The 27,613-nt window shown below is 36.5% G+C and overlaps 1 protein-coding gene across 10 annotated transcripts in view; it reads right to left on the bottom strand.

The window, feature by feature from the left end:
• DCAF6 (DDB1 and CUL4 associated factor 6) overlaps positions 1–27,613 on the bottom strand; it is a 146,451-nt gene that overhangs the window by 89,753 nt on the left and 29,085 nt on the right. For all 10 annotated transcript variants that reach the window (XM_082702672.1, XM_082702673.1, XM_082702671.1 and 7 more), the window contains exons 3-6: positions 23,498–23,590; positions 13,507–13,692; positions 2,873–2,986; positions 2,114–2,249 (exon numbers count right to left, since the gene is read on the bottom strand). In XM_082702672.1, the coding sequence (XP_082558798.1) occupies positions 2,114–2,249; positions 2,873–2,986; positions 13,507–13,692; positions 23,498–23,590 (529 nt within the window). The remainder of the gene's footprint in view (positions 1–2,113; positions 2,250–2,872; positions 2,987–13,506; positions 13,693–23,497; positions 23,591–27,613) is intronic.

Raw genomic sequence — 27,613 nt, 5'->3', positions numbered from 1 at the left:
CATGAACTGAAACCAAGAGTCGATGACCAACTGAGCCACCCAGGCACCCCCAACCTAGTCTTCTCATTTCGGTACCCTGTGTCAATTTTTACTGGATATAAACTGACACTGAGATTAAGACTGTTAGTTTCTGGCCAACACCACTTTTATTTTTAGCAATATAAAGTATGTGAAAATATACAGATGTAGGTGTATTTGCTGGGTGTGTGGGTATATAATCCTGGCCTTCCCTTATAAGAAAACACTAATAAGCTGGCTTTAAATGGAATATTCCAGAGGCAGTTTCATTCCACAATGGAATGAGAAGCAAATGAGGAGTTTAAGAAAGATTCAACTTCAGGGCTGCAGCAGCAGCAGTAACAGTACTTAACAGGGCTTAAACTGGGCGTGAACAGGTGCCACGTACCCACTATTCTTCCCTAACTCTCCTCTCTACAACAAAGAGAAATGAGGAGAGCCAAGTGTTCTGGGCTGATAGTGTTCCCCCACAAATTCATGTCCATCTAGCACTCAGAATGATTCTGGAATATTTGGAAATAAGGTCTTTGCAGATGTCATGAGGTCATATTGCATTAGGGTGGGCCCTAGATCCAATATGACGGGTGTCCTAATAAGAGAAAAATGTGGATTCAGATACAACACAGGAGAGGATAGCATGTACATGTGGAAGCAGAGAGTGAAAGGAAACATTTAAAAGTTAAAATTGGGGACGCCTGGGTGGCTCAGTTGGTTAAGAAGCTGCCTTCGGCTCAGGTCATGATCCCAGCGTCCTGGGATCGAGTCCAACATCGGGCTCCTTGCTCAGCAGGGAGCCTGCTTCTCCCTCTGCCTCTGCCTGCCCTCTGTCTGCCTGTGCTCGCTCTCTCCCCCTCTCTCTCTCTGATAAATAAATAAAATCTTAAAAAAAAAAAAGTTAAAATTGGGGGTGCCTGGGTGGCTCAAGTTGGTTGGGTGTCCGCCTTTGGCTTGGGCCCTGATCTCAAGGTCCTGGGATCGAGTCTTACGTTGGGCTCTCTGATCAGTGTGGAAAGAGTTGATGTCTCCCTCACACTCTCCCTCTGTGCTCTCTCTCACTAATCAATCAATCAATCAATCAATCAATCAATCTTTTTAGGGATGCCTGGGTGATTCAGTGGGTTAAGCCTCTGCCTTCAGCTCAGGTCATGATCTCAGGGTCCTGGGATCGAGCCCCGCTTCGGGCTCTCTGCTCAGCAGGGACCCTGCTTCCCCTCTCTCTCTGCCTGCCTCTCTGCCTACTTGTGATCTCTCTGTGTCAAATAAATAAATAAAATCTTTAAGAAAAAAAAAATCAGCCATTTTAAAAATAATAATAAATAAATAAAAGCTAAAGTTGTCAGCAATCACCACAAGCTAGGACAGAAGCATGCAAGAGTCTTCCTGAGCGTCATTGACAGAAAACCTTTAACACCTTGATTTTAGACATCTAACCCCCAGAAATGGGTGGTAATTTGTTATGACAGCTCTAGGAAATTAATACATCAACTGTTAAAATTTTTTAAAGTGATAAACTGCAGAAGTATCACCTGGATAGGGTCATAAAAACTTCATAAAATGCCATTTTTATGTACATATATATGTATGCATGTATGCTCCATGCCCAGTATGGAGACCAGTGTGGGGCTTGAACTCATGACCTGAGATCAAGACCTGAGCTGAAATCGAGTCAGATGCTTGGGACACCTGGGTGGCTCTGCTGGTTAAGCATCTTGCCTACTGATCAGGTCATGATCCCAGGGTCCTGGGATCAAGTCCCACTTCAGGCTCCATGGTCATCGGGGAGTCGTCTTCTCCCTTTCTCTGCTGCTTGCCCCGCCTGTACTGTCTCTCTCTCTCTGTCCTGATAAGTCCTTTAAAAAAAAAGGACTCTCTCTGTCCTTTAAAAAAAAAAAAAAAAAAGTCAGATGCTTAACTGGGTGAGCCACCCAGGCGCTCTAGTAAAATGTCGTTCTTTCTAATAATCCATATTGTTTAAACACATTGTATTTAATGAATTTTATGAAACTAATGAAACCTTAAAATTGCAAATATGTCATAAAGATTTATTCTTTGAGCTGACAGAATCTTATATTTTCTCTAATATACAGCTTTTTACCTGTGGCTCTTGTGCCCAGCATTCGCCGATCATATATTCGTACTGAGCTATCTGAACAGCCGACAGCAAGGTAATATGGTATCGGCGGGCAAATAGCGACAGATGTGGCAGCACGTCGGCAGTTAATTAAAATATCCTAAAAAAGATTGTACACCACCAGTTACACACAGTACTGCTGTAGAGAGGCTACTCTAAAGATTTAAAACTGTGAAATATTTTAACATGTAAAACATTTTCCTTTTAACTAGAAGAAAATAACCATTCTCAGAAATCCTAACTCGGTTTGATAATGAGAAGGAAAAACAACATGGTTTTCTTTATTTTTCAGATTTCTATCAGTTTTCCAAAAAAATCGGCTTCTGTGAAGCCAAAATAAATATACTCAGTCAATATTCCTTCTCGGGAGTTTATTACTCTAAGGGAAATTCTTTTTTTCTTTGCAGTTTCCTACGCAACTCTAATACTGACTTCTAATACAATATTGTACATTTACCTTATGAAACAACCAAAATATGAAATATATATTTAATTCGTGGTTGAAAAAACAAACAATACATGAGTAATGCAAATTGCATTCTGAAGAGACAAAATAAAAATTATTCCCAAATATAAGACTAAAACACAGAGTAATTACACTAGATCAACAAAATTTAATACAATCAAATTCACCCATAATCTTATAACCCAGAGATACTTAATGTCCAATTTTAATTTTTATCTTAATTTTTTTGGTCATTTATATAAAAATTTGATTCTTACATCTTTGCAATCTTCTTTTGTGCAGCTAGTTTTGATACGTGTATCAAACCACCGAACAGTTCCATCTTCACCACAAGAGAGGAAAGTATATGGGTCATTGGGCACAGTCATAATCTGTAGATGGAAATCAAAGTACAGGTAATGTTATTAAACATTTACACAAATGTCTTTGAAAGATACTACTATTACTTAAAAAATTAAGGAAAAAATAAAGAAGTAAAATTGTTTTCATATTTATAGACGATCTGATCATCTAAACAGAAAATCTTATGTAATTAATTTTTTAAAAAATAAGTATTAGAATAAGTAAATTTAGAAGAGCTGCAGGATACAAGGTCAATATATGAAAATCAATGGTATGTCTATACTACGGCAACAAAACCATTAGAAACTGAAAATTTAAAAATAATAACATTTATAATAACATGAAAAATATAAAATGCTTAAGGACATAAAAGACACGTAACAATGAAAATGATAAAACATTACTGAATAAAATTAAAGTCCTAAATAACAGGAGATAAACTGTGTTCACTGACTGAGAAATTTAATATCATCACTTCTCCCTAAACTGATATATAGATTTGAAATAAATTCCAGCAGGATTTTCAGCACAAATTACAATTTGATTATCAAATTCCTGTGGAAACACAAAAGACCTAAAATACCTTAAGTAATGTTGCAAAAGAACAAAGGACTTATACTCCTGGCTTTAAGAGTTACTATAACTACAGAAATTAACATAGTGTGATAGAGGCTTAATAATAAATCATTGGAAGAGAATAGGTACTGATCAAAAATAGATGAAAATACATATGGCCAAATGATTTATGATAATGGTGCAATGAAAACTCGGTGGAGAAAGAACGGTGTCAGAAAACTGGATACCCACAGGCTAAATAATGAACCTCAAGCAATATTTCATACTTTCTTTAAAAAAAAAAAACAGGGATCATTGATCTAAGTATAAAACATAAATATAAAACTTCTAGGAAAAAATCTTTGTGACTCTTGGTTAAAAAAAGATTTTTAGATATAACATTGGCCCATAAAAACAAAGAACTTTGGTAAAATGGGCTTCCTGAAAATTTAGAGCTTCTTTTGGAAGGACAATGTTAAGAAAATGAGAAGACAAAACTGCTGACTGGAGGAAAAAATTATAAATCACATACCTGAAAAATATCCAAAACGTATCTTGAAAATCCCTCAAAACTCAATAATGAGAAATGAATATACCACTAAAACAATGGGGAGAAGATTTGAACAGACAATTCACCAAATACATAAAAATGATAAGCACATGAAAGGTATGCTCAACATCATTAGGTAATTGGGAAATAAAAGTTAATAACATGAGAGATTCCACTCTGTATCTACTAGGATGTCTAAAATACAAGACTGACCACACCAAGTGTTAAAAGGATGCAGAACAACTGGAACAGTCGGGCACTGCTCACAGAAATGTAAAATGATACAACCACTCTGGAACAGTTCGGCAGTTTCTTAAAAAGTTAAACTTCTACTTCTAATATAACTCAGTCATTCCATTACTAGATGACTACCAAAGATAAATGAAAGTACAAGTCCATACAAAAACATTTGTACAAATACACAAAACGGCTGTATTTATAACAGCCCAAAACTAGAACCCAAATGCCCATCCAAAAATGAAATATAAAGAAACTGTGATAGATCTTTAAAAAGGAATATAACTCAGAAATAAGAAGTTAATTACTGATACTCTTAACATGAATGAATCTCAAACATGAGTATTATCCTAAGTGAAAATAATCAGACCAAAGGAAGAATACATATGGTTTGATTACATAATCTCATTCATATATAATTCTTCAAAAAAATATAAACGAATCCACAGTAACTGAAAGATCAGTCATTCCCAAGGATGTGGAGGTAAGTAGGGACAAAAGAGAGGGAATAAAAATGGGAATAAGGAAATTCTTGGATATAATGGATATATCTATTACCTTGACTATGCAAATGATTTCAAAGGACAATAAATTGTCAAAACTTACCACATTGTATTCTTTTTAAATCAATGCTATCAACATTTCATTTAAAGATAACTGAGGTACCAACCAGTGTAATAAGTCAAGAAAAAGAAGCAAAAGGTATATGGTTTGAAAATAAAAGAATGAAAAATGTCATAATGTAAAAAAGATATGACTGTGTAGACAAAAAATCCAAAAGAATCTATAGTTGAATTATGATTACCAATTAGTGAATAAAAAGACTACTAGTTTTAAAATATTATAAAGTCAATTGTATTTTTTATACCAGTAACATTTAAAAACTAAAATACTTAAAAAGATAACATTTACAACAGTACCAAAGTATCAAATACTTTAAAAAATTTAAGGAAAATTGTACTGTAATGCCACACTAAAAATTATAAAATATCTTAGTGAGAGAAATTAAAATCTTAATAATTACAAAAATATATCATCCCCATTCACTGGAATATACAATAATTGTAAGATATTAGTTTGCCCTAAATTTATGTTTAAATTCAGTATAATCACAATCCAACCTTCGGCAAACTTTTTGTTGGAAACTAAATGCTGCTTTAAAAAGTTATACTGAAACACAAAAAATCAAGAAGTCAAAATGTTCTTGTAGTAGGAACAAGAAAATGTACTCTATTAGATACCAAGAGTCATTTCAAAGCTATGGCAATTAAAACAATTTGGTACTTAAAAAGGTACAAATATACCAATATTTGGTCTATACCAATAGACCAATGGTGCAAAATAGAGTACAGAAATGATCTATGCATATAGAAACTCTTAATTTACAGTTAATGGCATGCTGAATAGCAATGGGGGAATAAAACCAGTATTTTAAGATGGTGGGTAAAATCCATATGGAAAGAGTGATATGAGCAAGATTGCAGAACAGAAAGCCTCAACTCACTCTCCTACAAAAACACTGACTTTTAATAACAATATAAATTCAAAGAGCTTTCGGCCACCTGCATAGCTGAGTTGGTTAAACGGTGGACTCTTGATTTTGGATCAGGTCATGACTCCAGGGTTGTGAGATGGAGCCCCAAGGCAGGTTCCACGCTAAGCATGGAGCCTGCTTGGGATTCCCTCTCCTCCCTATGCCCCTCCATCGCCCTCCCCAACCCTACTCATGCATTCTCTCCCTCAAAAAAATAAATAAACTGAAGTCAAAAAGCATTTATGAAAATGCCTAAAACCAGTTAGAACAAAAATCGTAACAACAAAATACCAAGGCACACAAAGATACAGTGTAACAGCCCTATCAAGGTAACAAAATAGCTTCAGAAACTGACTCTAATAAGATGCATGAATTACCTAAGAATTTACAAATTAATTATCCTAAAGAAGTTCAATGCACTTCAAGAGAACACAAACAACTAAATGAAACTAGGAAAACGACACATGAACAAAAAGAGAGTATCACCAATGACCAAAATAACTGGAAAAAAGAACCAAATGGAAATTTGGGGACTGAAGAATATAATAATTACTTTAAAAACTCACTAGAGGAAATCAACATCAGGCTTGATCAAGCAGAAAGAAAAATCAGCAAACTTGAAGACAACTCTTTTGGAATTACCATGTCAGAGGAACAAAAAGGAAGAATGCAGAAAAGTGAAGAAGACCTTAAGGGACTTACAGGACAAAACAGGTAATATATATGAAAGCAAAATATATGGAAGTTTCAGATGGAGAAAAAAAAGGGGCAGAGCACTTGTTTGAAAAAATAATGGCAGAAAACTTCCTAAATCTTCCCAAAGAAAATGGATATCCACGCTCAGAAAGCTCAAAAGGACTCTAAATAGGCTGAACCCAAAGAGGTCCACACTGAGACACACTACAGACAACCTGTCAAAAGTCAAAGACAGGGGCACCTGGCTGCTCAGTTCGTTAAGCACCTGCCTTCGGCTCAGGTTATGATCCCAGGGTGCTGGGATGGAGAATGAAACATAAAAACAAGAGTGCCAAAATCAGTATAAGATGTACTGAAAATAAAAGTAAAATGGCAATCAATAGTAAGTACTTCCCTATTAGTAACTACTTTCAATGTAAACAGTACCTTACCAAGCGGGAAGTATACAGCAGTAAACACCTACATAAGGAAAAAAAAAAAAAAAGATGAGGGCTTCTGGGTGGCTCAGTGGGTTGAGTCTCTGCCTTCAGCTCTGGTCACGGTCTCAGGGTCCTGGGATCGGGCCCTGCATTGGGCTCTCTGCTTGGTGGGGAGCCTGCATCCCCCCCTCTCTCTACCTGCTGCTCTGTCTACTTGTGATCTCTCTCCCTGTCAAATAAACAAATAAAATAGTAAAAAAAAAAAAAAAGAAAGAAAGAAAGAAAGAAAAAAGATCTCAAATCAATAATCTAACTTTATACACTTCAAAGAACTAACAGAAGAGCAACAAATGAAACCCCAAGTTAGAAGAGGAAGGATGTAACAGACTAAAGCAGAAATAAAGGAAATGGAAGACAGAAAACATATCAATGAAACTAAGCTGGTTTCTTTCTTTTTTTTTTTTTAAATATTTTATTTATTTACTTGAGAGAGAGACAGTGAGAGAGAGCATGAACGAGGAGAAGGTCAGAGAGAGAAGCAGACTCCCCATGGAGCTGGGAGTCCGATGCGGGACTCGATCCCGGGACTCCAGGATCATGACCTGAGCCGAAGGCAGTCGTCCAACCAACTGAGCCACTCAGGCATCCCACTAAGCTGGTTTCTTAAAAATATCTTCAATATTGACAATAAGAAAAAAAAAATAAAAAAGATTCACAAAAGCCAGAAATGAAAGAGATAAGAGGAGATATTACTAATTATGCCACAGAAATACAAAGCACCTTAACAGACTTGTATGGGGGCACCTAGGTGGCTCAGTGGATTAAAGCCTCTGCCTTCGGCTCAGGTCATGATCCCAGGGTCCTGGGATCGAGCCCCTCATCAGGCTCTCCACTCGGTGGGGAGCCTGCTTCCCCCTCTCTCTCTCTCTGCCTGCCTCTCCGCCTACTTGTGATCTTGGTCTGTCAAACAAATAAATAAATAATCTAAAAAGAGAGAGAGAGAGAGACTTGTACTAATAATTATACAACACATGGAAAAACCTAGAAGAAATGGATACATTTCTAGAAACATACAACATACCAAAACTAAAACATGAAGAAATAAAACAAAATTTTTAAAAGATTTTATTTATTTGACAGAGAGAGAGAGAGCACAAGCAGGGGGAACAGCAGGCAGAGGTAGAAGGAGAAGTAGGCTCCCCATTGAGCAAGCAGCCTAATACGGACCTTGATCCCAGTACCCTGGGATCATGACCTGAGCTGAAGGCAGATGCTTAACCAATCAATTGAGGCTCCCAGAAATAAACAGTCTAAACAAACTTATAACTAATAAGGAGACTGAATCAGTAATCAAACACATCCCAACCAAAAAAAGCCCAGAACCAGATGGCGTCACTAGGGAACTTTAGCTACATTTAAAAAATTAACACCAAATCTTCCCAAACCCTTCCAGAACACTGAAGAAACAGGAACACTTCCAAATTCATTCTATGAGGACAACTTCATCCTGATGCCAAAACCAAAGATACTAAAAGAACACAAAACTATGCCTCTGATGAATACTCAACAACATACCAAAAAAACTCCAAAACATGTCATAATGAAGAACAAAAACCGTATGATCGACAAAACTGATGCTGAAGGGGCGCCTGGGTGGCTCAGGTTAAGCCTCTGTCTTCAGCTCAGGTCATCATCTCAGGGTCCTGGGATCGAGTCCCGCATCAGGCTCTCTGCTCAGCCGGGAACCTGCTTCCTCCCCTCTCTCTCTGCCTGCCTCTCTGCCTACTTGTGATCTCTCTGTGTCAAATAAATAAATAAAATCTTTAAAAAATAACAACGAAAAACTGATGCCGAAAAAGCATCTGACACAGTTCAATACTCCTAACCCTAAGAACTCTCAACAAACTAGGAATGGAAGGAAATTACCTCAAGCTAATAAAGACCACATATATGGAATCTCACAGTTAACATTATATTCAATGGTGAAACACTGAAAGTTTATTCATTAATACCAGGAACAAGGCATGAATGCCCACTCTTATCATGTCTATTCAATACAGTACTGAAGTTCTAGCTAGAGGAATCAGGCAAGGGAAAAAAAAGCATTGAAATTAGAAAGGAAAAGGCAAAATCATTTGTTTGTAGATGATATGATCTTATATGTAGAAAATGCTAAAAATCCCAATACAAAATGCTGTTCGAACTAATAAATGAATAGAGCAAAGCTGCAGGTTAAAAAATCAACACATGTTTTTCTATACACAACCAATGAACAATCTGAAAAGAAAATAAAGAAAACAATCTCATTTGCAATAGCTATCTTCAACAAATCTATGGGATGGAGAACACACAAACTCTGTATCGATAAGGAATTAATACCTGAGATATATAAAGAACCCCTTCAACTCAACGAGAACAAAAAAGCAATCCAATTAAAAATGAGCAAAGGACTTCAACAGACATTTCTCCAAAGAAGATATACAAATGACCAACAAGCACAAAATAGGTATTTAACATCCCTAATCATTAAGGAAATATAAATCAAAACCACAATGAGATATCTCCTCACACTCATTAAAATGGTCATCTTGGGAAAATAAAAAAAGAAAATAACAAGTGTTGACAAGAATGTGGAAAAACTGGAACCCTTGATGCACTGCTGTCGGGAATGTAAAACAGAACAGCCACTGTGGGAAACAGTATGGAGGATCCTCAAACAATAAAAAATAGGGGTCACCTGGGTGGCTCAGTCAGTGGAATGTCCAACTCTTGACTGCGGCTTGGGCTGTGATCTCAGGGTCATGGGATCAAGCCCTGCGTCAGGTTCCAAGCTTGGCAGGAAGTCTGGTTGAAATTCTGTCCCTTCCCCTCTGCGTCTCCCCTCTCTGCTCATGCTCTCCCTCTCTAAAACAAACAAATCTTTTTTAAAAATTAAAAACAGAATTATCACATGATCCAGTAAACCCACTTCTGGGTATATACAACCAAAAAATTTAAAACAGGATTCCAGCATTACTCACAACAACCAAGAGGTAGAAATAACCCAAATGTCCACTGACAAGTAACAGACTGTATGGCATTATCTACATACAATGGGAGAGTATTACGCTTTGGAAAAGCAGCAAATTCTGTCACAGATTGACATGGATAAATCTTGAGGACATTATGCTAACTAAAATAAACCAGTCACAAAAATACAAATACTCCATGAGGTATCCAAAATAATCAAACTCAGAAACAAGGTAAAATGGAGGTTGTGAGGGGAGGGGGGAAGAGGAAATAGCAGAACTGTTCAGAGGATATAGGTTCAGCTTTGAAAAAATATTCTGTTCCAACTACAGTATGTATGTATTGAATAAAAAACACCTTTAACAAATGGGTATATACTGTTAAAATATCCCTATAGAGGATGCCTCTGTACTCTACTTGGGATTTTGACTTAATCACAAAAATCCATATGGAGAAAAAAAGTTTACTCCAATTTCATCCTATCACAAAAATCAAATCCAGGTGAATTATAAGATCTAAATGCAAAGACAAACAATAAACTTTTGAAAAGAGAAAACAGAGCATCTCCATAATCTCAAGACAGGAAAAATTATTTTGACCAGGATACAGAAAGCCCTAATAATAAAGAAAAAGACCAATATATTAGACAATGTTAAAACATCTGTTCACCCAAAGACACCATTAGGAAAGTGAAAATATAACCACAGAGTAGGAAAAGATAGGTTCATATGCAGAAGAGATTTAAGTCAAAAATGAAACAAGATGACAAGACCAATGGAAAACTTAGGAAAGACATCTGAATAGGCACCTGACAAAGAATAAACCCAAATAACCACCAGACACTGCTACGAGGAGAGGCACAACAGCAGCAACAGGGAAGGCGTCTGAAACCGTAAGATGACGCTGCGTAAGCTGCCAAAATGAAGAGACTAACAGTACCAATCGTTGGCAGCGATGAGCAGTAACAGGAACTCTTACATACTACTGGCAGGAATATAAGCTGTTACAATTACTTTGGAAAATTATTTGGTAGCATCTCTCTAAAATAAACAAGCACGTGTCCTGTGACCATTAAGTTTACTTCCAGTATGTACCCAATGAAGTGAATGCATTTAGGTACTTAGACTCATGTAAAGGAATGTTCTCCAAATGGGAAATCAAATTTAACACTTTCATCAACAGTAAAAGAGAGCGATCCGCCGTGGTGCACTCACACAAGGGAATGCTATCCAGCAATGAAAAGGAACGAATTATAGTTGTACCCAGCATGGGTGAATTTCACAAATTATCAGAAGTCAGAATGAGGGGGCTTCTGGGATACTTAATGTTTTTGTACTTCTTGATCTAGATAGCTGTTACATGAAAAGATTTACTTTGTGATAATGTACTAAGCTATATGCTTAGGATTTATGTACTTTTCCTGTGCTTTGTACTTCAATTTAAAAAACCAAAGTTTAATAACAGATGGAATAAGGTCAAATTCTAATCAGAATTCCAGGAGAAAAAGAATCAAAGAAGCTAGAGAATAACCAAAAACCTAATGACTGCAAACTTCCCACATTTTTTCAAAATGCCAATTTCTCAGACCAAAAACGTCAATAAATTCCAAGTATGACAAATAAAAAGGAAACTCAAACCTACCCACACTGTGGTGATATGAAGGAAAAAAAACAGCAAAGAAAAATACAGTTAAAAGCAGCCAAGAGAGACAGATTAACTGTAAAGAAACCACAGTTAGACTGATGACTGAGTTCTCAACTTCAACAATCAAGTGAGAACACAGGAACATCACCCAAAATAAAGTGCCAAACTAGACACCCAGCAAATATCCAGCAAAACAACCTTTGACGAACTGGTCTAAAATCCTTCATTTTCTGGAAAGATATGAAAGGGAAGAAAGGAATGAAGAAAAGAAAAGAATAGGAGGGGCGCCTGGGTGGCTCTTTTTTTTTTTTTTTTTAAGATTTTATTTATTTATTTGACAGAAAGAGATCACAAGTAGGCAGAGAGGCAGCAGAGAGAGAAGAGGAAGCGGGCTCCCTGCTCGGCAGGGAGCCTGCTTCTCCTTCTCCCACTCCCCCTGCTTCTGTTCCCTCTCTCACTGTGTCTCTCTCTGTCAAATAAATAAATTAAATTAAAAGAAAGGAAAGGATAATAGGAAATGAAAATTGTTTCTATTACCAAACTGTCACTAAAGGAACCGGAAAGAACATACTTTAGGTACACGATGACCCTGTACAGGCAGTCTGTGGTGGAAGAGCCAAAGGTACTGGCAAAAATGTAGGTAAATCTCGGGCGCCTGGGTGGCTCAGTGGGTTAAAGCCTCTGCCTTCAGCTCAGGTCGTGATCTCAGGGTCCTGGGATCAAGTCCCGCATTGGGCTCTCTGCTCAGTGGGGAGCCTGCTTCCTCCTCTCTCTGCCTGCCTCTCTGCCTACTTGTGATCTGTCTCTGTCAAAGAAATAAATTAAATTTAAAAAAAAATGTAGGTAAATCTAAAGAAATACTAACTGATGAGGCAATGATAATATTTCATTTATGAGAGAAAATATATAAACTCAGAACAATATAAGGAACAATATAAGCATATACAATTGGACAAGGGATGAAGACATTGTAATGTCCTAAGGTGCTTTACTCAGAAGGGCAAAGGTACTTATTCATTAGGCTTTGTTAATTATTCTTCTAAAATATGAATGTCTATCCTCCCTGCAAGTAGCAGAAATAAAACAGACAAAAAGCAAAATCCTCAGGCAATTTTAAAGGAAGGCAAAAGACAAGGGGAAATATATAAAGAAAATTACAAAAAAAAATACAAACAGAAAATAGTAAGATAAACAAATAGATCCAAATATATCACTACTCACAATAAATATAAATGGACTAAAATCTCCAGTTCAAAGCAAAAACTGTGAAAACAGATGAGAAAATAAAATGCAGCTATTTGCTGTTACACACCAAAACACGAGGTTACCAGAAAAATGAAATTCAAACCATGGACAAAGATATACCAGGTTAAGGATGATTTGATGCAAAGAAATACCATGAAAAGATTTTGAAAGAACATTCTGAAGGATAAGCAATTTTTCAACGAAGTTACATAGTATGATTGAGTCTTAAATTCATTGCACCTCACTGAATTCAACTAGGGGTTGAGCTTATTAATGTCCTTTAGGAATCTGATTCTTTCGCCTGGTGGACTCGTAGTGTTCTTTCTGCCACAGGAACATTTGATAAGGATGCAATGAATGACTTTATAGAAGACGGTGATAAAGTGTTTAAGAGGTTGAAGTCTAGTACATAAGCTTGTAGCACAGTACCTGAAGTATTTTTAAAGGCTGACAACTGTTTGCAATTACAAATCCTATTACTATTAGATTTTATTTAACTTTACTCACAAGCCTATCAAGGTCACTTTCTCAAGTAGTTTACTGAAATCTAGTCTGTCAGTAATTTCTCTGCCTACATACGCATGAGTGTTAATTACACAAATCTACACATACGCACTTACATAAACACACACACACGTAAAACACACAGTAATACTGTACCTCATAGGTAGTTCCATAATGGCACGTAAATTGGCATTGTCTGTTGGTTTCTGCATCTTGCTCAACATTAGTATAAAATATTACTCCATCCCCAGAGCAGGACACAATCTGCTTATCATTTGTGCATGGTAAGAACTTTGCACTAAATATATTTGCTCGGTGCCCTGAACGAATTGTTGTCAAAACCTAAAACACAGAGAAAAAGAGAAAAAAAGTTCTTGGTAATTTATTATTTCCTAGAAAGAAACATTCATATTTAATACAATCATAGCTAGGAATAAAATTCTCATTACTATTCTTATGATCTCCATAAAAAATTATCATTTGATTCCAAACTAATATAATTTTTTTCAAGATTTTATTTATTCATTTATTTGACACATAGAGATCACAAGTAGGCCGAGAGGCGGGGGGGGGGTGGTCCCGAGTGGGGGGGAGCGGGCTCCCTGCTGAGCAGGAAGCCCAATGCAGGACTCAATTCCAGGACCCTGAGATCATGATCCGAGCCGAAGGCAGGGGCTTAAACTAATTTAATTTCTTAAAAATCAGAATCTCACATATTTTCCTTTTTTCTCTCTGAGATGTGAAGATTAAGTACCATCAATAGGAACAGTGTTGTGAGAATTAAATACACATATTTCTATTTGGTGTACCTGACTCATTCGTAAGATCTGGATATATAAGAAAGGACTATTATACATAGGAGGAGACAGAAACAGAGCAAAGAAGATAATTTTCATTATTTAAAAAATAGTTTCCTGTATTTCTCAGATAATCAACTTCAAGTTACTTTTAGAATTGGGGAGTAGATACAGGAGTGGGGAGAAAAAAAGGACTATCCTAAACTTTTTTTTTAATTAAGATTTTATTTCTTTATTTAAGAGACAGAGAGAGACTGCGAGCGAGAGAGCACAAGCAGTGGGAATGGCAGAGGGAGAGGGAGAAGCAGAGCAGAGGGAGAGGGAGAAGCAGACTCCCGGCTGAGCAGGGAGCCCAGTGGGATGCTCGGTCCCAGGACCTGGATAGAAGGACCTGAGCCGAAAGCAGATGCTGAACGAGCTAAGGCACCCAGGCAACCCTCTGACGGACTTTTGAAACTGTTTACTAGAGGATTTTTAATTATTCCCTTCCAGGATAAAGAAAGAAAAATAAACTGAATTTAAATGAATCGTGAAATGGTAAGATGAAACTATAGCAGAAGTCCCAACATCTCCTTCCTGAATTGTATTTCTACACTGCAGGGCACCTGGATGGCTCAGTCACTTAAACATCTGACTTCTGTTCAGGTCTCGATCTCAGGGTCCTGGGATAGAGCCCTCCATTGAGCTCCCGGCTCAGCCGGAGTCTGCTTCTCCCTCTCCCTCTGCCATTCCCCCTGCTTGTGCTCTCTCGCTCACGCTATCTCTCAAATAAATAACATCTTTAAAAATAAAGACTAGAATTCCCGTGATAGAAATAAAACTTTTAAAAAGTTTAAAATAAATAGGTAAATATTTGCAACACATAGTGAAAATAAAGAACAAATCTCCCTAATAGTGCTAAAAATGAAGAGAAAGAAACTTCACAAAACCTGGGGTTTTTTTTGAGTAGGCAAAAGATCTGAATTCACAGTTCACAAAAAGATACACAAAGAGCCTTTAAGAATGTGAGAAAACATCCAACTTTGTTCATAAGGGAAATGCAAACTGAAGTTACACTGAGAAACTAATTCTCACTTTTCACATTGGCAAAAATGCAAGTCTGACAACATATTATGTGAGTAAGCCTACCAGGAAACAGGCTCTTCATCATTTCTGCTGGGAGCACTAGATGGTGTAAGACTAAAAGAGAGGGGGCGCCTGGGTGGCTCAGAGGGTTAGGCCGCTGCCTTCGGCTCAGGCCATGATCTCAGGGTCCTGGGATCGAGTCCCGCATCGGGCTCTCTGCTCAGCAGAGAGCCTGCTTCCTCCTCTCTCTCTCCTGCCTCTCTGCCTACTTGTGATCTCTCTCTGTCAAATAAATAAATAAAATCTTTAAAAAAAAAAAAAAAAGACTAAAAGAGAGGAATTTAGCCATACTTCACAAAACCACAAGTGCGTTTACCCTTTGACCAAACAAGTCTATTTCTAAGAATTTACCCATAAGATACACTTCCAACAATACAAGAGAAAATGCACAAAGTTATTTAATGAGCTATTCATAACAGCAAAGCATGGGAGATTTATTGAATAAATCATGATATATCCCCCACATGTATGTACAATGAAAATTTAATGCAGTGGGAATCTGATGTACTTTTAAAAATGTGCTCAAACAAATAAGAGTATGTCAAATCATAAAGTTGGCTTTAAATGTCCCAACAAACAAATGAGGTAATTTAAGCACCAAAAAGTATTATCGGTAATAGATTTTTAAAAAAATCTAAAATCTCAAGTGATTTTTTCCAAAAAAGTTGTAGGGACAAAAGAAATACCCTTATTTACAAAATAATGTTAATAAATGTTAAAGGAATGACAATTAAAAATCACTATTTTGGGGCACCTGGGTGGCTCAGTGGGTTAAGCCTCTGCCTTCAGCTCAGGTCCTGATCAGGCTCTCTGCTCAGCAGGGAGCCTGTTTCTCCCTCTCTCTCTGCCTGCCTCTCTGCCTGCTTGTGATCTTTCTCTCTCTGTCAAATATTAATAAAATAAAATCCTTTAAAAAAAAATCATTTTTGTAACTACATTTTAACAACTGGTTAAGGCAAGAATCAACACTAAAACCAATATAAGAAAGACTGTTATGAAAGGGAGTATTTACAGGCTCAACATACCACTTCACAAACAGCTTATTAATTGCAAAGGGTAAACATACCAAACAATGGAGATGTCAAAGCTAACATTATCAGTAAGGGGATAAATTTCGTATCATGTACTACAATGTCACCTGTGGAGAACTCCTAGCTAAAATGTTTTAAATTGGGGCACCTGGGTGGCTAGTGGGTTAAAGCCTCTGCCTTCGGCTCAGGTCATGATCCCAGGGTCCTGGGATCGAGCCCCGCATCGGGCTCTCTGCTCAGCAGAAGCCTGCTTCCTCCTCTCTCTCTCTCTCTGCCTGCCTCTCTGCCTGCTTGTGATCTCTGTCAAATAAATAATAAATAAAATATTTTAAAATAAATAAAATGTTTTACATTTTAATCTACTCATGGAGAAACAATCAAATCCAAATTGAGAAACATTTGATATAACAACTGTTCTTCTATATTAATACAACAGTAAAACAAGTAACATATTAATATCATGCAAGACCAAAAATTTGAATGAACTATCTTAAAGAGACAAAGGAAATATGACAACATGTGAAATGATGGATGGAGCTGGGACTGAAAAGGCATGGCAGTGACAAAGAATAGCATAAACCAGTGAGAAAATCTGCATATAGACCATCTATGTGTATATGTGTATGTGTTATGTGTGTACATCATCAAATAGAAAATCTTATCTATAACAGCATATACTTGACTCTCGTCTTGCCTGATAAGTCACTGCCAATACTGAATTAACAACTACTGAACCACTGCTCCTTGAGAAATGTGTGGTTAGGTTCCTTTCAGACTCTTGCCACAACACCTTCCTCAATCAATACACAGCACTGTTTTATATGTTTCTGTTTAAAGACCTTATTTAATATATACTGTTGATTCATTAACTTTGAACTCATGGCCAACAGCATTATGCCTAAAAGAAGCTTATCTATCATTTTTTTCTTCATAAGAAACATCCCAGTTTTCTGGTGCTTAGGAACATGAGACAGTATTTCAGCATGATACCTGGGGACGTTTTAAGCTGTGAAATCATCAATACAAAAATGTGACATGAAATATACCACAAAAAAGATACTGTATGCATATCAGACTGTCGTCTTGTTTATCTCAGCTGGCAATGTGAGTGTTGATGTGTACCGAGTGACTCTGTTCTTTTGCCATTCTGCTCATGTGCAAGGCCATATGACCAGGAAGGCACAGCAAGTATTGACTTAGGGGTTAAATGTAAATTTCCATGAGTAAACAAATTAGCAAATATAAAATCCACAAGTAATGAGGATCAACTCCGTATTCAGTATTACATATTTTTAAAAATAGAATAATGTGGGGCGCCTGGGTGGCTCAGTGGGTTAAGGCCTCTGCCTTTGGCTCCAGTCATAATCCCAGAGTCCTGGGATCGAGCCCCTACATCGGGCTCTCTCCTCAGCAGGGAGCTTGCTTCCCCCTCTCTCTCTGCCGGCCTCTCTGCCTACTTGTGATCTCTGTCAAATAAATAAATTAAATCTTAAAAAAAAAAAAAAAAAAAAAAAAAAAAAAAAGAAGAATGTTCTTGTTTTTAGTAGATAAACACCAAGGCATTCATGAATTAAATGCATGATGCCTCCAGCTTGTGCTCAATTGCTTAAAAAAAAAAAAAATCTATTTGTGGATGTTCATTGTATTATTGTTTTGTTTTTCCAAAGTTTTAAAATTTTAAAACAAACTTAGGAAAATATATTTCAACTCTGTTTTGGGTTTAGCTTTAAGTATTTACTATATAACCCTCACTGCCAAACTCTTGCCAGAGATGCCTAACAAACGATAGCGTAAGTCTGGAGTGAGTATTAGCAGCCGTTTACCTTGACCACTTTGAATATGTAAGTCTCCCCGTTTTATTTAAGACCTAGATTACAGGGTTATGGCCAAAAGAAGGGTTTGCTGAATATCATGAACTACCCCACAGTAAATCTTCCATATAATGCACATATAATTAGGGTCAAATAAAAAAGGGAGGGGTGTTTTTTGCACCTGCATTAACCAAAACCAATGGAGAATAAAACTGAAATATTTAAAAATCTTTACTTCCTCTCTCCAAGTGTAAGACACTAAGATCTGGAAGACTAAGGTATAAAAAATAACTAAGAGAATAATTAATGTAAAGCCTTTAAACAAGATAGATCTCATGACCTTTACTGAACTCCGTCAGTTATCTTAGCATGGCTTACCAAGTAGCTAAATATATAACAGTCACTGTGTACAGTGTACGTATTAGTTTCTTCACCGATAGCCTTTTGTCTCTGCTTTAATCACATTCAGCAGACATTATTCTTAACAGTTCATGATTTATCTCCATTTAACAGGTTTACGCATAGCTTCAGAAACAAAAGCACTCCATATACTAATATGTGTACTGACATATCACATATTATTCACAAACTGATATGGATTTCTTTATTAAAGTAATCAAGATTTGAAGAGTAAACAGTTGAACCTCCTTCCTTTTGGACAAATGTCGATTTCAGATGTTGTCGTCCAAACTTTCTGCCCTTCCAGCGTTCTCCAAATTCATCACAATGGCAGCAGTATCCACCCCCACAGCTGATCAAGTCAAAAACTAAAAAAGCACCCTTCATTTCTCTTTCCCTCATCCACTATAAAATAGCAAAATATATAAGATATATTTATATAAAATATATAAAATCCATCAGCAAATTCAGGTCCAAGACACATTCCAAAGCAATTCTCATCACCTCAATGCCATTATCTTTGTCCAAACCACCATCTCTTCTCAGTGGGATTACTCGATGGAGTCCTATCTCCTACTTCCTTTTTTTTTTTTTTTTTTTAAGATTTCATTTATTTATTTGACAGAGATCACAAGTAGGCAGAGAGGCAGGCAGAGAGAGAGGAGGAAGCAGACTCCCTGCTGGGCAGAGAGCTGAAGGCAGAGGCTTTAACCCACTGAGCCACCCAGGCGCCCCTCCTATCTCCTACTTCTAATCTTACTCCAACTCCACCCTCCAAACAGCAGCCAGAGCTCTCTTTTTAAAAATGCAAATCAGGGGTGCCTGGGTGGCTCAGTGGTTTGGGCTGCTGCCTTCGGCTCAGGTCTTGATCTCAGGGTCCTGGGATCGAGCCCCGCATCGGGCTCTCTGCTCCACAGGAAGCCTGCTTCCCTCTCTCTCTCTCTCTCTGCCTGCCTCTCTGCCTACTTGTGATCTCTGTCTGTCAAATAAATAAATAAAATCTTTAATAAATAAATAAATAAATAAAAATGCAAATCACCTGTATGTTTAATACACTCCAGTGATTATTTCAGTCACACTAAAACGTAAATCCTAATACTGCCTATCAAGCCTACTATCGGACCACTGCCTACCATGTTAACTACATTCTGAACCACTCACTTCCTAATTAATAGGTAATTGTTGGAAGAACAAGAACTCAGGTGCATACAATCAGTAATTGCAACAAAGGCTGGAATTTGTGTATAGCTGTCAATACTAAATCTATACAATCAATACAGCTATGTATTCTACTGGAGGTAAAGAGTGACAAGGTTGATCTTTGTAAAAATGATATGCACTTGGAAATGGTTATTTTTGGTAGCTGCATTTATTATTTGTGCTTCCTTGAATCAATGTCTTAAAATACTTATTCAGGAAACATCTAAGAATAATGGCCTAGGGAGACAGAAGTTGGTAGAGTAACTTAACTGAAGATGTAACTGACATATTGTTAACTGGAATTACTAATAAATGTGAATGTGAACTAGGTGTAACATCTGTGACTTTACTGATCAGATTAATCTAACTGGCCAACCAGGTATCTCTTTCTTCTTTCAATACATCACACACAATGTTTCTAAAACCTTAAGCTTGGGGCGCCTAGGTAGCTCAGTCAGTTGGGCATCTGCCTTGGGCTCAGATCATGACTCTGGGGTCCTGGGATCAATTCCCACATACGGCTCTTTGCTTGTTGGGGAGTCTGCTTCTCCCTCTGCCCACCCCACTCATGTTCTCATGTTCTCTTTCTCCCCCTCTCACAAAAATAAATTTAAAATTTTAATTTAATTTTAAAAAGGAAACTTTAATCTTGGTCCAGGAATATCCAGATAGAAAATGTCCGTTCTTCAATCTCTTGGTAAAAATCACTCCTCTCTGAAGCCAACCCATACCCCCACCTAAGGAATTAAATACAGAAATTCCTTGCCTTTCCTTTACTAATATTTTTTGGGCACCTACTATGTGACAGGTGACTTACTAAGTGTTGAGGAAACAAAAAAGAAAGAACTGTCACTGCCCTGAAGAATTACTGTCTAATGGTGAGCAACATGGAAACAAACATAATATAATAATCTAATTATCTACAAAATACAATGAGAACATAGAGGAAGGAGTGCCTACATTTGCCCAGGGCAACAAGAAAGGTCTACCACCACAGCTAAAAGCCAAGAACTGAAGAATGGATTTAAATTTGCCAAGTAGGTGGGAGATGTTCGCCAAAGCAGGAGAACATCCCATGAAGAGAGAACAGTGCAAGCAAAAGCACAGAGTAAAGAAACAACATTTTATGCTCTGAGAAATTAAAGGTAGCTGGCTGAAGCCAAATCAAAAAAATCTTGCATATGTGGTACACTCAGGCCTTCCTTTATATTAGATATTACAAGGTAATTACCTTCCTTCAGTTTCATCTGTACCTTAAGGAGGTGGTCGTTTGCCGGGGGAAGGAGTGTCTCAGCATACCGTGGAGAGTCTGCTATAGGAATCAATACACTCCGTACTTGATTTGGGTCCTGAACTTTGTTTCTGTCTTACCTTGACCTTCAAGGCCATCAAGACTAAAGTTTATACATGCTTGGATTGACAAACACCTTCAGGGAGAAGAAAGTGGCTTTAATGCTCACTTCTCTGGACTTACCTTTTCCCTTCAATTTTGGACCAAGAATCCCTTACTATTAAGGAAAGTTACTTGTTACTTTTACAACAATTTTTAAAGACTTTAATCAAGAATATTTTAGTAGTTTTCAATGGGAGGATTGGTCCAAATAAACTAGACTACAATTACTGGAAAAGGAAACTTCTCTCTTATATTTGAGACGTACTATACATAAAATTAGGGTATGTTACCATTAATAAGGAATACTTCAAATCTCTTAACTCTATAAAAACAAAAGTGTTTCTGGGCGCCAGGGTGGCTCAGTGGGTTAAGCTGCTGCCTTCAGCTCAGGTCATGGTCTCAGGGTCCTGGGATCGAGTCCTGCATCGGGCTCTCTGCTCAGCAGGAAGACTGCTTCCCCCTCTCTCTCTGCCTGCCTCTCTGCCTGCTTGTGATCTCTGTCAAATAAATAAATAAAATCTTTAAAAGAAAGAAAGAAAGAAAAATGAATGGGGAGAAAAATGTGGTATTTACATACAACAGAATATTGTTTGGCCATAAAAAAAAGAAAATCTGATATATACTGCAACATGTCTGAATGTTAAGGGCATCATGATAAATGAAGTAGTAAGAAAAAGACAAATGTTGTGTAAAACTTTCTATGAGGTATCTAGAGTAGTTAAATTCATAGAGGCAAAAGAAGGTGGTTGCCAAGGGAGGGGAGGAGAGAAGAAAAAGGAGCTACTGTTTACCAGGTACAAAGTTTCAGTTTTCCAAGATGAAAATAATTCTAGAGCTGGATGTAACCACAGTATCAACAATGTATATATACTTAATGTCATTAAACAGAATTACTAAAAATTATTAAGATAGTTAATTTTATGGTAAGTGTATTCTACTACAGTTTTTTGGGTTTTTTGTTTTGTTTTTTAAAGCGTGAAGCACTGCATCTTTTCAAAAACACAGATTATTCCTTTGGTGTCTACCCAACTACTATGAGTACTGTAAGCATTAAAATTCTGATAGTGAAAGTCAAAAAGCATTCCACATATACATCCTTCCAGGAAATTTCCTCTACTGTAAGGAAAAAGTTGTCCTAGAACAATATAATGATTTATAAGAAATATAGCTTTGGTCATCCAGATGACCAAAGATATATTTATGACTATATATATATATATTTCTCATATATATATATGGTCTTCTTTAAAAATGTTTCAGAGACAAGGTGAAATGGGTGTCTTGTTATTAATGAACATGACTTCTGGACCCCACCAAAGGCTAGGGACTGACCGCCAGAAGGAGCAATCCTGAGATTGGAGAGTTGGAGCACAAGGGCGGAGAGGGGCTGGAGGTTTAATCAGTCAGTGACCAAAGACTTTTAGTCAATCAGGGCTATGTAATGAAGCCCCCATAAAAACCCAAGGGGACAGTTTTTTTGGCCTTTTGCAGTGCTTCCACACTTGGAGAATGAGAATGTTTTCATGTGCCACTGATCCAGGCCCTAAGCTCCAGGCTGGAAATGGGTAGAGGCTCCTTAAAAGACCTAGTAATTGTAGACCTAACACAAGTAGGATTTGAAAATATCAAGTTTCCCTCTGCTAAGTCAGGACAATTAAGTAATGCTATCTCTGAAATAAAATTATGACCTGTCTTTTAATCAAGGATATCTTCAATATGAATCTCATTCAGGTTAAAGGACCACAACATTTATTTAAAAATCTTAACTGTCTAAATGTGGAAAAATAAGAAATACGTGAATAATTTATTCTATAAGATTGCTACTATTAAATAACAGTTTGGTCTGCCAATCAGTTGATACAAAAATAGGTGTATAGTGTCTCCATATACAGAGAAGAAAAGCCAATAAAAATCAGAAAGTAATTCTAATTACATAATCCTAAAACTCAAATGATTATGCCAGCTTAAGGTATTAGGTATCATGAATCATTTTACTAGAACCTAGATACTGTTTTTGAAAACTGAATAAGTAATGTTTCTTAAACCACTTAGCTGAAGAGTAGATTTTGTGAACATGAAAGAAAAAAATAATCACATCGACTTTTTTCCCTTAAGAATTGGTTTACTGAGATAATGATACTTTTGGCAATTTTACCTACATGAATAAAATGAAGCATATTTAAATTTGCTAGAGTCAAATGCTAGGTGAAATCTACTGTTTTCCTAAGAAGATTAAGGGGTAAACATGATTTAACTTCCAAATTACATAACTACCTTGAGTAAAATAAGGATATTCATTACAAATGTCCATCCCATAATTATTTACAATTTCTTAATTTCTAGCTTCTTAATTTTTCTCATTAAATTACAGATCTTTTTAAGCCACTTTACCTTTCTGCTGTAAGGATTACTGATTACTAACTTGGTGTCATCTGAGCCAGATAAAATATATTCTCCAGTCTCATTCCAACAGATTGTATTAACCTAAAAAGAAAGCAAAAAATAAATTTAAGTAAACTGGACATTTAAATAAGTATGCTATCTTTCAATTAACTGATGATTCAAAATTTATATCACTAATAAAATCGTGTCTATCCCAAGGAGTATTTACCAGTTAATCTGTTGAAAAAACATATTGTCATTTAGCAAACACTGTATTCTATAAACTGACAATGAAATGTCTGAATTGTTAAGTTTCATTGTTTAAATTTACTTTAATTAATTCATTTTATACCCAGAGACACAAAAAACAAGGCCATCTAAAAAAAAAAAATTTTTTTTTAAAGAACTCACTACAAAGTTATAGTAATCACAGCTGTATGCTACTGTCATGATCACAGACATATAAATCAATGGAACGGTACTGAGAGTCCAGAAGTAAACATTTATGTTCAAGTAATTTTTGACAAGGGGTCCAAGACCTTTCAATGGAGAAAGTATTTTTTCAACAAATCATGCTGGGACAACTGGATACACTCAAGAAAGGGAAACTATATACAAATATGAACTGAAAATAATCAAAAAATCTAAACTTAAGTGCCCAAACTATAAGACTCTTAGAAGGAAACATAGGTATCAATCTTTAGGTTTACCAAAAACAAACAAACAAACAAACAAACAAACAAAAAAGCCAAAGAAGAAAATAGTAAGAGTTGGCTAGGGTGTCAAAAAATCGGAACCCTAACACAGTGCTGACAGGAGTGCAACACTGTGTTCCTATTTAGACAGTCTGGCACTTCCTCAAAAAATGAAAGTTAGCCCATGACCCAGCATTTTCACAATAAGGGATACATCCAAGAGAACTAAACACATGTACCAAACAAAAACCTTTTCACAAAAACCCACAGCTGCATTATTCCTAAGAGCTAAAAGTGAAAGCAATCCCAACATTTATCAGCTAAAGTACGGATAAACAAAATGTGATTATCCATTTGCTCATAACAAAACATCCATATAATGAAATATTATTCAGCCACAAAATGAAATCATGACACATCCTGCAACATGTAAATACTTTTAAGACATTATGCTGAGACAGTGAAGCCAGTCTGATTCCACGCATTCTGAAAGTCTAGACTAGGCGTATCTGGGGAGACAGAAGGTAGATAGGTGACTGCCAACAGCTTGGTAGAGGGGAATGGGAGTGCATGATAACTGGTATGGACTTTTCCTTCAGATGGTGAAAATATACTGGAACTAGACAATGGTGATGACTGTACAACTTTATGAATACACTAAAAAAAAAATTGAGCCGCATACTCAAAATGGGTACATTTTATGATAAAAGAACTGTATCTCAATTAACAAAGAAAGACTTCCACTTTCAGTCAAGGCAGATTTACTATCCCATCTGAAACAACTAAAAAACAGAATACAGTCTCTTTTTTCCCCTTAAGATTGTATTTGTTTATTTTTTTAGAGAACACAAGTATGCAGGCACAAGAGCATATGTGGCAGAGGGAAAGGGAGAAGACATTATCTCAAGCAGATTCTGTGCCTGACCTGAAGCTCTATCTTATAACCCCAAGATCATGACCTGAGCCATAATCAAGAGTTGGACGGTAAATATTTTTTTTAAGATTTTATTTATTTATTTGACAGAGAGAAATCACAAGTAGATGGAGAGGCAGGCAGAGACAGAGAGAGAGAGGAGGAAGCAGGCTCCCTGCTGAGCAGAGAGCCCGATGCGGGACTCGATCCCAGGACTCTGAGATCATGACCTGAGCTGAAGGCAGCGGCTTAACCCACTGAGCCACCCAGGCGCCCCTGAGCCCTAAATATTTTTAAGTACACAAAAAATATTTACAAATATGGAAAATATTTATGGGCCATAAAACAAATCTCAATATTTTTTAAAAATTTCAAATACAGAGTATGTTCTCTGACCAAAATGGAATTAAGTGAAAATCATTAACAGAAAGATTTGGAAACTACAAAATAACAAGATATCCAAAAAAGAAATTACCCAATAAATTAGGAAGTATTTTGAAATGAATGAAAATGAAAGCACAACATAACCCAATTATTGGGTTGCAGCTAACTCTGAACTTGAAGGGAAACTTATAGCATTAAAATACCTATATTAGAAAAAATAAAAGTCTCATATCAATGACCTCAGTTTCCAATCAAAAAACAAATGAAACCCAAAGCCAAAAGAAGATTGGAAATAATGAGTATCAGATCAGAAACCAAGAAACAAGAGAAAACAGAAAATCAGGAGAAAAAAATACACAAAAACACTAGAAGCTGGTTCTCTGACAAGACAAATACAATTAATGAACATGTAGCTTAACTAATCAAGAAAAGAAAAGGGGACGGGGGAAATATACCACCAACATGAGGAATGAGAGGGTAACATTAAATCACTAATTACATGTTCTACAATACCTGAACAGTAAGAGTCAACCTTATGCCAGTAATACAACAATGTAGATAAAACTGACAAAATCCCTGAAACACACATGCTAATAAACAAAATTTACTCAATACTTAGTCTACTTTTATTAAGGGATTGCATTTAGGATTTTCCACAAAGAAAACCAGGTCCAGGTGGCTTTACAGGTGAATTCTGCCAAAACATTTTTTTTTTAAATAAGTAATGAGAATTCTGTACTATAGCTTTAGAAATTTAGAGAAAATATAAATACTAGTACTAACAAGTGAGTTTGGGAAGTTTGTGAGATACAGATGAACATACAAAAATTAGACAGGACAGAGAATCAAAACCACCACACGGTATCACCAGATATCTACTAAAATGACTAAACGTTTTTTTTTTTTTTTTATTTATTTGACAGAGAGAAATCACAAGTAGATGGAGAGGCAGGCAGAGAGAGAGAGAGGGAAGCAGGCTCTCCGCTGAGCAGGGAGCCCGATGCGGGACTCGATCCCAGGACTCTGAGATCATGACCTGAGCTGAAGGCAGCGGCTTAACCCACTGAGCCACCCAGGCGCCCCGACTAAACGTTTTTTACACTTGATCTTTAGCCAAATGGCAGAGAAGGGGATCTCTAAACTTTTTTTTTTTTTTTTAATTATTACATCAGATCTAAGGGAAGAAACAACAAAAACAGCAGCAGCAGACTTCAATACCCCATTTCCAACACTGGGTAAATCACGTAGACAAGAAATTAGTAAGGAAACATGAGAATTGAACCATACTTTAGAGCACATACAGAACAGTCCATCATCCAGGAGCAGACATTCCCCAAGTGCACGCTGAACATTCTCCAGGGTAAATCATGAGAGGTCACAAAACAAGTATTAGCAAATTTTAAAAGAATTAAATCATACTGAGTACCTTTCTGACTACAACGGTCTAAGACCAGAAAGTAACAGCAGGAAAACTGGAAATTTCACCAACATGTAGAAATTAAATAACATATTCTTGGACAATCTTTGGGTCCAAGAATAAAAAAAAAATTTTGAAATAAATGAAAATAGAAATAAAACATATGGGATGCAGCAAAAGCAGTTATAAGCAGAGATTTTACAGCAAGAAATGCCTACACTAAGAAAAAAGAAAAGTCACAAATAAGCACAAGAACACATTAAGGAAAGAGAGAAACAAACTAAGGCCAAAATTAGCAAAAGAAAGGAGACAACAAAGATCAGAGCAGAAATAAATGAAAGAGTAGGAAAACAGAAAAGATCAATGAAACTAAAAGCTAGTTTTTTGAAAAAAATAAACAAGATTGATAAACCTTTAGGGGAAAAAAAAGACCCAAATAAATAAAAATTATAAATGAAAGAGCAGATATTACCATTGATACCACAGAAATGCAAGAGTATAAAAGAATACACTGAACAGTTATACACCAATAAATTAGACAACCTACTAGAAACATATAACCTACCAAGACTAAATCACACACACAAAAAAAAATTAAAAATCTATCCAGGCCAAAAACAAGTAATTTTTTGTTTGTTTGTTTCTGGAAACTGAATCCGTAATCAAAACCCACTGAAAAACAACCAAAAAAATTAGAGACACCAGCTTTTTACACT

The sequence above is a fragment of the Mustela nivalis genome, assembly GCF_964662115.1.
Source record: "Mustela nivalis genome assembly, chromosome: 16".
NCBI lineage: Eukaryota > Metazoa > Chordata > Mammalia > Carnivora > Mustelidae > Mustela > Mustela nivalis.
This window is presented reverse-complemented; position numbering and strand designations above follow the sequence as displayed.